Source organism: Pyxicephalus adspersus, chromosome 1, assembly GCF_032062135.1.
Source record: "Pyxicephalus adspersus chromosome 1, UCB_Pads_2.0, whole genome shotgun sequence".
In the NCBI taxonomy this organism is placed as follows: domain Eukaryota; kingdom Metazoa; phylum Chordata; class Amphibia; order Anura; family Pyxicephalidae; genus Pyxicephalus; species Pyxicephalus adspersus.
The window spans coordinates 114,965,890-114,976,391 of NC_092858.1; the positions used below are offsets into that span (position 1 = coordinate 114,965,890).

Genomic DNA, 10,502 nt, shown 5'->3' on the forward strand with positions numbered 1-10,502 from the left:
GATAGAGGCCCTATGTGATAGTATGGGGGTTGCATGTGCTCTGTGTTATTGGTCTACTAGCGTCAGCCAATGCAAATCAGAAACCAAGAATCCCTCCTGTTTTCTTGGCACACAGCTTCTATTTTGTGGCTCTGAAAACATGAATTTTCAAAGCTGTTGGAATGACCTATGTAGATATTTATCGGTTTCATTTTTCAAATTATTATTTTCCTTTCTTAGGCTGAACCTGAAGGATTTTCCCATTTCCACCTATAAGTCTGTGCTGCATTTTTAGTTAAATGGAGGAAAGAAATTCTTGATGAAGAAGATTTTCAGGTACAGTTACTCCTAAATATTAAGTATACTTAAATCTGGAATGCAGGCTGCTTTTGTTAGAAGTTCAGATAGAGCTACGCATTGCCACAAATCTATAAAATTACAATTGCCCTACTGCATATGAAGTTAGTATAGCTTTACACGAATGGGGAAAAAAGGATATCTCCGCCAGCTGGGGCACAGATAACAAACTTGAAATAGTTTTACACCCACCCTCGTTTTCCTTAAATCAAGAAAAAAACAACCAAATTACTATGCGCTGCAGTAATATGTGCCAACCTTTCTTAAAAATGTTATTTGCTTAGCTGTCAGCACTGATCTCGAATATGTATAACACATTTTTACATTTTTCTTAAATTTACAGCATACCTGTCCTTGGTTTTTGTTTTAGAATTATTGAAATCCAAAGGGAGTAAACATCAGCAGCACCCATTTCATTCATAACTAATGTACTTTTATGCTAATATGTTAAAGTGTTAACTAACCATAAAATATATTTGTTTTAGGGTCTACTTATGCTCCTCCAGAATTTGCCTACAATCCACTGGGGCAATGAAGAAATCGGTCTCCTACTTGCAGAAGCTTACAGACTGAAATATATGTTTGCAGATGCTCCAAACCATTATCGTCGGTGAAATGCGTGTTTATCTGACTTTGTACTCTGGAGAGTGTTGACAAAAGAAAGACAAGTGTTTTTTTGTTACTGGCTCTCTAAGTCACCACTCACTCATGTGGACTTATATAAGCATTTGCAAGTGCATAAGTCTCCATTTGCTTGAAGACTAATGCCTGGCATGATCTGAATTATTTGTATATTAGAAATGTTTGTAAATGAATAGAAATTATATATTGAGCTGTGTTTGTTTAAATTTTCGGTGCAAATCATATTCACTCCAGTCTAAATTAGTTACATTAAAAATGATGGATACTGTACCAAGTACAAAAAAACTCTGTAAATGTAAAATGTTAGTTGTGGGGTATATGTCAATATGTGGAGGTATTTATTTACCTGTGGCGCATCATTGGTGAGTTTTGCAAGCTAAAGCTCCTGAAAAATAAATATTCCCTTTCTCTACAAATGTTTTGGATACCCTTCTCTACCTTTTGTTCATGTATTTTAGGGTAGAACCTAGCTAAAAATTTCAGCCTAAAACTTGGAAAGGTAGTTGGAGCTTCAGTGCTTTGGCATTTTGAGAACTAGAGAATAAAACTCACCTTTTGATTACTGTACATACATAAACAGCTGCTGTATGCCCAAGCCCTACATTGTCCGCCATTACTAAAATGCTAGTTCTGGGTCAGGTCGTTTTCTGCTGATGTAAGTTGATACCTATTTTTGTGTAAAAACTAATGCATTTCAAAATGTCTCTTGAAGTAGAAGTTGAGTGCTTATTCTGCCACCTTCCATTTGTTTGGTGACATGGTCATTTTTTTTCTTACTTATCACACTTTAAATACTGAATTTAGGCAAAATATGCCTGTACAAATAACCAGCATAAATATCGAGATGATGATTTTGTGACATTTTTAGCTGGCTAATAAATTTTTACCAAATTAAAAATTATAGTGCTATATACAGTGGTGGTTTATGTCCTCGTTTCAAACATTTTTGATTCATCTAGTTAAATAAACTTAATGCATATTATTATGGATTATTTCACCATAGTAGTTTGTCAATATTATTGAATTTGACAGCATTCTATGAAAAGAAGGTATAAAGGTAAACCACTATAGTCTACACTGAAAAATATGCAAACTAATAATTACTGTTATGGTATCTTGTTTGGTTGTTCCCAATCATCTCATATGTCTGTTGCTAGACTGCACCAATGACCTTCAATAAAGTGCATCTGTTGGATTTCCCCTTTTTAGGGAAATAGTTATTACAGTTGGATTTAAGTTTGCTTTTTTTTTAATTGGAAATCTTAAATAATTTTTTATATTAGTTTTTCTATAAAAAAAACTATTGAGGGATAGTGAAACAAAAAGCAAATATAGGTACATCAGTAAAACAGTTCCAAAGTTCTCCACAGCCCCTTTCTGGTGGGCAGATGTCCTGGCTGCCCTGCTTACTCCACCTGGCTCTTAACAGCAGCTCTAATCCTCCTGAAGAAAGAACCTGAGAGGCTGCTGCATTCTCAGCTGTCATCTCTTCAGAGGATTTGAGCTGCTGATAGCTGTGCTGTTCTCCCCAGTAAGGCTCCTAAGATGAGAATGGGATACAGGCTGTCCCTCTCCCATCTGATGGCTGGTGCTGTGGCTTCTATTGTAAAATCAAAAAAAATTCTGTAAAAATGTGTAATGACAACATCGGCAGCTTAATAGCTGTGTGTGTAACTGCGTGTCATTCTTCAGTCTTACAATTCTGTGTAAAAACCTTCACCAATCTCTTAAACCGTATGTCGTAATGACTTTTGAAATTTGATTTGATAATCAAGCAGAAAGATTTAGATGTCATGGATCAGTTTACGTTTATGGGAGGGTCATTTTCCATTACTCTGGCTAAATACCAAGTGGTGTGATGGAAACAATTGTATAATTTCAGTTTTGTGGGGATATTAAGTGTGGCAATAAAGCTCTCCCAAGTTTCTAAAAATAATTGTGTTTTTGATTCTTTGTGTATGGTAGCCTCTGTCTACTCCATTTTGAATAACTCTTGTAATTTATGTAAAAAAAGAAGCAGTGTTGGCGGGGTGGAGTCCAACCAACAATGTAAGATGGTTTTCTTAGCTACCGCTGAAAGTAGTAATGCTAAACGTCTTGCTCCTCTAGCAAAACTGATACTTGAGCTTTCTGCCATCCCAAAAGTCGCCCACTCAAGGGTACAAGGTATGAAAGTTGGCAATTTAGAACGAATGTAATTCACCAACTGACCCCAAAAACGTATAATAATAGGGTATTCCCATTAATTTTGAAAGAGTCACTGCGGGGTACCACATAACGTAGGCTCGTCTAGGAGAAATTTAATTTTTGTGAAAAAGATGAAAGAACATTTCTCTGTACAGGACTGCTGGTATCGCTTTCCATGACACTTTGTACATTTGTAAAATCTTTGACAAAGACAAATCAGGAAACTGTTGCAGAATAATCCAAATCTGTTCTTAAAAACTGATATATTTTGGAGATGGCTTTATTAAAGAAGTAGGAGGGGTTAGTAACATAGTATAGTAGCAAAAAAATGCTGTTCGAAATGAAGGGGAATTTGTTCCTCAATTCTAGAAAGGAGTAAGCCTTGTGTGTTTTAGGATTAGGTAACAGCAGGACCGAGGTAAGACCACTGGCAGCCCAATCCGCAAGCAGAGGAGAGGAAAACCCTGGGGCAAAGTCACCATTGCCCTCTAGTGGGAGTAACAAAGAAGAATGCACATTAAGGGGTTCTACTTTGTGCAAGGAATGCCACAACTGCCATTGAGAAAATAGAGTGTATTACGCTGGACCCCCTCAGGCAAAAGTTCCTTATGGGTATGTAAAATGGCTAAAGGGCTCCGGGGGGGGGGGGGGGGTTGAACGAGAAATCCACTTGTAGGTTGGTGTAAAATGAGGTGCCATGGATCCAATCCCTTAATATACACAACAGCGTAGCCTGATTTGTATTTGAAATTTGTATTTGGTGTGTTGGGTTGCTATCAGAAACATTTTGGATATCAGTCGGGCAGTCACACTAGGTATTTCCTTTCCCAGCTTAGAAAACAATGCACTCTCCACCTTCTTTGTTAGGTTTACCTGTGTGACGGAATATATTGGGTTATAAATTCATATCCAGAATCTTTGGACACAAGGACGCCATCAAGCATGAGGAACTATGCCCATTTGACCACATCTATATAACACAAGGAAGATAAGTTACCAGCGCATCATAACCTTGTAGTTGGACTGTAGATCAAGGTGTGTTAGATGTGCTAAAGGAGATTTTGGAGGTTTGGTTTGCTAGTTCTCCTCTCACATGTGCTAAAGGAGATTTTGGAGGTTTGGTTTGCTAGTTCTTGCCACTCCTGTATTTCCCATTCTGTACCAAGATCTGTTTTCTATTGGGTCATATAAAACAGTGGTTAAATTGTCATATAGAAGAGGGTTAAACATATATGTATATACTGACGATATTCTTCCCTTCATCTCTGTAATGGAGGAGTATGACTTTTCAAAAGCTGTAGACCAGAATGGACGTGAGGCTTTTTTTAATTTGGATAGTATATAAGAACGTAGTGGAATCGGAACTCTTCCGACGGTGGAAGGGAAATCTGTGAAGTGGGAAAGGCTTAATACTTCCCTGCCATCTAGTAGATCACCTATACGTAAAAAAAAAAAACCCCACCACGCAAATTGTCTTTTGTGACGGGGAACTCCAGGTTGTTCCATAGTGGCGTGGGAGGAGCATGGGGGCAATATAGGTTGTGAGTTCTCTTTTGATCATCCCAAATTGCTAGAGCATAGGACAAGGGTGGACATAAAATTGCAAGTCTTTTGGAAGTAGGAACGCCTCTGTTGGTATAGAGGGGCAAGGCAGAGCTTCTATAGTAGTAGATTGGGGTCTTGAATCTTGCAGAGTGCATTGACCCAAGGTAGTGATCTGAGCCACTCTATGGTAAAGTAATACGTTTGGTACTCCTAGGCCTCCCTTATCTTTGGTTTGTAGAGAATTGCGGAATTGATTCTATGTTGCTTAGAACCCCATATACACTTAAGTAATTTGTTTTGGATGTTGCATTTTACAAATTTGAGGATTGGAATTTGTAGGGTGTGAAAGAAGTAGGTAAATTATTTTTTAATTTTATTTTCACGGCCTCAAACCAGGATGGTGGGGAGGCTGTCCAATTGTTTAGGTCATTATTAATTGCCGTGAAGAGGTGGGGTAGTTAGCTTGCTATAATGAGGAGAGCGTCAGTGTAATTTTTATTCCTAAATAAGGTATGGATTTCATGGTCCACATAAAGTCAAAGCTATTTTAAAGTTGGGATAACAGCACATTTGGAAGTGAGATGTTGAGAGCCGGGGACTTATTCCTGTTAACCGTCAGACCTAAAACATTAGAAAATGAATTTCCTTAAGCAAATAATATTATAAAAGGGCATAGTTTGCAAACAAGCCTCACTTTGTTCATTTGAGCCACAGCTGATGCCTTTTATGTCCTGATTCAGTCTAATGGTTCTATGGCCAGTGCAAACAGAAGAGGGGACAGGAGGACACCCCTATCCAGTCTCCCTACATATCTGAACCAATGGAGATCAATGGCCCTTATGTGAGATGTATGCTAAAAGAGTGGAATAAAGGGACATAATGATTTTAAAGAATGCAGGGCCAAAGCCCATTTTTTCAAGCAGGGCTGGTAAATAGTCTTAAAATAGATCAAACGCTTTATGTAGATCAAGGGAAAGTAGCGTAGCCTCTCTCACATCCCATTTTTAGGTGACTGCTGAGATCAGGTCCATGGTTCTCCTGGTCTCATTTGGGGCCTGATGGTTACGCAGAAACACCACCTGGTCCGGGTGAATGTAGCGGTCCAGGAAGGCACGAGTCTCATTAATATTTAATAAGGATTTCTGTTTTTGGTCAAATAAGTTCAGTGACTGTTTTTTTAAATGCGGTAGCTAATCCAATCAAATGGCCCCTGATATGCGCTTTGAGTGCATCCCAGTTGGTTGCTGGAGAAGTCTCTTTCGGGGCATTGAACCAAAAGAAAATAGATATTTGCTAATAGTGTTGCACTGCATGTGGTCAGTTAAAAAGTTTGCTTATTTACAAACGTTTATGGCTGAATGAGTTTAAAGAATATTTGTTATATTTGGTAATGTGGTGTGCAAAGAATTAAAAATGTAGTTTCAAAATCTACACAGACAAGTCCCAAACCTATTCAAAGCAAAACAAAAAAAAATTAAAGCTGAACTAGTCTTCCTTTTTTTTCCTTATTTTTAGAGAGTCTGCTCCTATCATAATGAGAATAGGTCCATTTCTCTGTGTTGTTAACCTTACACACAATAAACATTAGAAGCTGCATGGAATATTGTGAACCTACGATATTTCCTTTCTGATAGATCACAAGCATTGCCACTAGTCCAACTGATCAGCACAGCTCCTGGCACTCTCCTTAAACTGTGTTTTTTTTTTTCTTTCAGTCATCTAGCCTTAGTACCATGTTTGCTCATCACCTAGGGTGGACTGCATGCAAGAACACCCCCTCCTCCAGCCTAAAACTTTTTCCCTAATTGATAAAGCCCAAATTCATGTTTTGCACAGTAATCTCTAGTGTAATGCTTTGTGGTGCTAAAAAATTTATAAAAAATTATGATTGTGGATTTGAGATTGACCAGTGATGTTTCAGCTTGCCTCAGGGGCGTGGCTACGTAATATCGACGAGAAGATACCATGTGTGAAAGCTCCATGTCCCTAGAGTCTATTCTGCAGTCTAGGTCAATCCACAGCCTTTTCCACTGCCATCCCACATATGCCCGAAGACAAAGAAGACTCCGGGCTGATCAAGAACGGGTCGCACCTCCACATTGCTGAACTTTTCTGGCAGGGATGCTGACCAATTTCAAACCTGCTGCAAGCAATATGGCGCCTTACCGCTCACCGCCCCGCTCTAACAGGCCCAGAGCTAAATGGCTGAGTCAGATCTATCAGCAACCCCGGATCTGACAGCTAGCCCAGATCACTCATGTCTCAGATTGGCTTTCCCCTTTCAGCTTCCCCACAACATAACTTTCTATATTAAAAAAAAAAAAAAAAATCCCCATACAGTAATAGATGCAATCACTTCCTGTCTGTCTAGAACTATCTGTCTATTTGTAGCTTAAATTACCCTCCTTTCTTCTCCAAAATATAGGGATATAGCAGGAAAACCTGCCATTATTCATGTTTGACCACTGCCATTTGATCACAATGTCCTTCCCAAATTATACCTTTTATTGCAGCACAAGTGTTACCAGGTCTCATTATTACAGAAACTCTCTTCTCCAAAATCAGAGTTTATAATTTAGCCAAATTTTCCTGATGTGCTTGAATGGATAACAATAATTAGTATCAATTATCAATGGAAATATGTGACTGCATACAGGGCTTCAGAAAGTATTCAGACCCCCTTAATTTTTTTTTTTTTTTTTTTTTTTTGCAGCCTTATGCTACAATTGTTTGAATTTTTTTCTCAATTATCCACACTCAGTACCCCATAATGACAAAGTAAAAACAGAATTCTAAACAAATTAGTACATTTATTAAAAAGAAAAAACTGAAATATGACTTTGAGATAGGTATTCAAACACTTTACTTACTAGTTCGTTGAAGCCCCTTTGGCAGCAATTGAGTGTTTTTTTTTACGAATTAACAAGCATTGCGCATCTAGATTACAAGATTTTCTGCCATTCTTCTTTGTAAATGCTCCTAAGCTCAGGATAGATGAGCCAGGTTTTTCTAGGGTTGTTCGTTAGGGTTCAAAGTCAGTGTTCTGGCTGGGCCACTCTAGGATTTTCACAGCCTTGTCCCCAAGCTATTCCTGTGGTATCTTCAGTGTGCAGTGTCCTGACCCCAGTGGAACAGGTTCTCATTGAGGATAATTTTGTCCTCCATAAGTACGGTCCAATAACAGGGATTTTTAAGGCTCCTTTAAGAAAAAAACAAAAAGTATATATGTAAGACAAATTTATTCTAAAATGCAAATACCTTTATTTACATAACCATTTGTTAAAATAATAGCATAAGTAAAAACAATTACGGTAACGGCAATGTAAACAACCAACTCTTGGGGTTTCAGTAGACCCCAAGAGGCATATCTCTAGACCCGTTCCACAGTAAAAAGAAAATAAACCTTCAGACAATATTATCAAACAATATTTATCAAACAAATGATAGAGACTACAATCATAAGTATACTGTACAGTGTTAATACTCATTCAGTAAGATATGGAGGAGGAGATAACCAAGGGAGCCTTACACTGTTCTTATTAAATTTGCCAAAGCCTATTGTATAATATAATTTGATAATAAAAACACATCAAGAAAGAGGAAAAGATGTGAGAGGAAGTCTTGTTTGGCAATAAAAATGTATAACATTTAATTCTTTAAGCAATTATTAGTATTGACAGAACTCAACTAGTGTCATATAAAATGAATAAGGTAGTAAATAAATCAAATATATAATGGTTAGCTAGTAACATTATTCCCAAAATTAGATAACAGTTATCTCATAGTTCGCAACGTGTTTTGCCAATATGGCTTCTCAGGGGATTTGAAGAGACCAGGTAATGCAACAAACATACAAGCAAAAAGAAAAAAAATGTATGTATATATACAAAGACATATGTTTTTACAATTATTGTGACTGTACATAACATAACGTGTTTACCAAAAATTTATTGATTCTTGTGTGTACAAATCAGGGTGATATATATGTTAATATTAGTTATTACCTATAACTAACATTAAGACTTGGTAATTTTAAATTGAATGATCTTACTAACACGTTACCTTATTACATTCTTAAAAAAAATATATGTACTATTTCATGCATCCTGATTAACAATTACATTAACTACATATGTATTCAAATATGCAACATACTTATATACATAAATGTATTGTTCAAGATAATGATTTCTATAATATGATATCAAATGTTACTTACTTTTATGTGGATCAAATAATCTTTGGTAGCCCGATTATTCAGTGAGTTGAAATATTAGGTTCATCCTAGTGGTGATTATTTAAAGCTATTGGGGTTATAGAGAGAGAGAATTGGTAAAGGGATGATTCATAGAATAGAGATTTTATGCGAATTGAAGAGTAAGTTTACTTTACATGTGTAATAAAGGATGGTTGCTGAGGAACATTATTTCAATATTGAAAATGTGCCAGGGGATAAAAGTCCAATATTTCATCATCTGATCCCGTGGGGGCTAGATAATAAAGAATTAGTGATAGTGAGGTGAAAACAAATGGTTGTTAAATTGAAAAATATTGTATAATCCATATTTATAAAAAGGAATAGATTGAGATTAATGGTGTATTTACATACCAAAGCAATTATTGTAAATGATCTGATGATCCAATGTAAGGATTCAAAGAAAAATAATCAGTTTCCCTAGAAACTAAATAGTAAAAATCAATATTGTTAAAGAATAAAAGTACAAACCAAGCAAAAAAGAAAGAGGAGAACAAACAGATTTTTTTGGCAAATTTAAAGTGTCCTATACAAATAGTAACACATTAATGTAATGGTATACTGCTACATAGGCAGATCAGTCAAAGCAGGACCTCGGTTTCCTTGGTCCCAATATAAATCAGAGATATTTTTACTGGACAACACTTGCCTACTTCAATAGTTGTATGTATTTTGTTGTTGGCATCCAAATATAGCGAAACAGCTAATCGCAGACGCAAAGAAGCGTAGAAACAGTAGATTATTTGGTTGCCTGCAGTCTTATTACCCAACGCGTTTCGCCCTTGTTGGGCTTCCTCAGGGGTATTTGTGTGCTTTAATACATACAATATTATCCAAAATGGAGAATATTGCACGGTAGGTGGTCTAGGTTGAACAGAGATTTGTTATCTTCAATGCTGGTCCCAGGATTAAATCAAAACAAAGGGGTAGCCTCCATAGCCCACCCATCCGGTGTAGTTAATTGTAGAGGGTCAATCCCAGAAACAATTGGTCTGGTTCCAGCGTGTGCTCAAAGCTTGCCGCTGCAGCTTCCTCTTAGAGTGAAAATGGTATTTTAATAAATATTTTAGTGGAATTATAAATGATAGGATACTTACATATGTATATTGTTGGTTTTAGCAAATATAATGATATTTCGCTATTGTATTAAATATCTTTTAGATAAATGGAAAGTACAAGGTTGTTAAGGATCAAGGAGCAAAATAAAAATGCTATTAGAACTTCATGTAGGATTGTGTTAATTGATTACTTACTCAGTTCAGTTGGTAATAAAATATACGCAGCCTGCGGTCAGCTTCACAAAGGTAGCCAGCTTGCAGGTAGCTTGCTTTTAAAAAGGACCACCCGGCTGAATAAAATTTCTGGAAGAACACATACCTGTTACAGGTATTGATGTTTCCTTAGAATGAGGATTGAGTTGTTCTTCTAGAATTTACTGTTCATCATTTTCATCCAGCAGTTGTTGTAACATTTTGGGAATTTTAACTTGAATTTAATTAAATGTTTATATTCAAATGGTATTTCGAAATAGGTTTCC

The 10,502-nt window shown here is 36.6% G+C and overlaps 1 protein-coding gene and 1 long non-coding RNA gene across 3 annotated transcripts in view; one reads left to right on the forward strand and one right to left on the reverse strand.

The window, feature by feature from the left end:
- Positions 1–2,209, forward strand: part of LOC140330872 (TBC1 domain family member 22B-like) — a 96,035-nt gene extending 93,826 nt beyond the window's left edge. Inside the window, 2 exon segments of the mRNA XM_072411446.1 lie at positions 220–315; positions 822–2,209. Coding sequence (XP_072267547.1) covers positions 220–315; positions 822–950 — 225 coding nt within the window. The 3' untranslated portion in view covers positions 951–2,209.
- A 3,105-nt stretch (positions 2,210–5,314) lies between these two features.
- On the reverse strand, positions 5,315–9,198 carry LOC140339690 (uncharacterized). 2 transcript variants are annotated; one of them, XR_011922518.1, is made up of 3 exons: positions 8,930–9,096; positions 7,581–7,909; positions 5,315–5,331 (listed from the first exon to the last, which is right to left on the reverse strand). It is a non-coding gene; the product is annotated as an uncharacterized lncRNA (long non-coding RNA). The 2 variants fall into 2 exon arrangements; XR_011922517.1 differs by lacking the exon at positions 5,315–5,331 and having other exon boundaries at positions 7,501–7,909; positions 8,930–9,198.
- Positions 9,199–10,502: the final 1,304 nt, after the last annotated feature.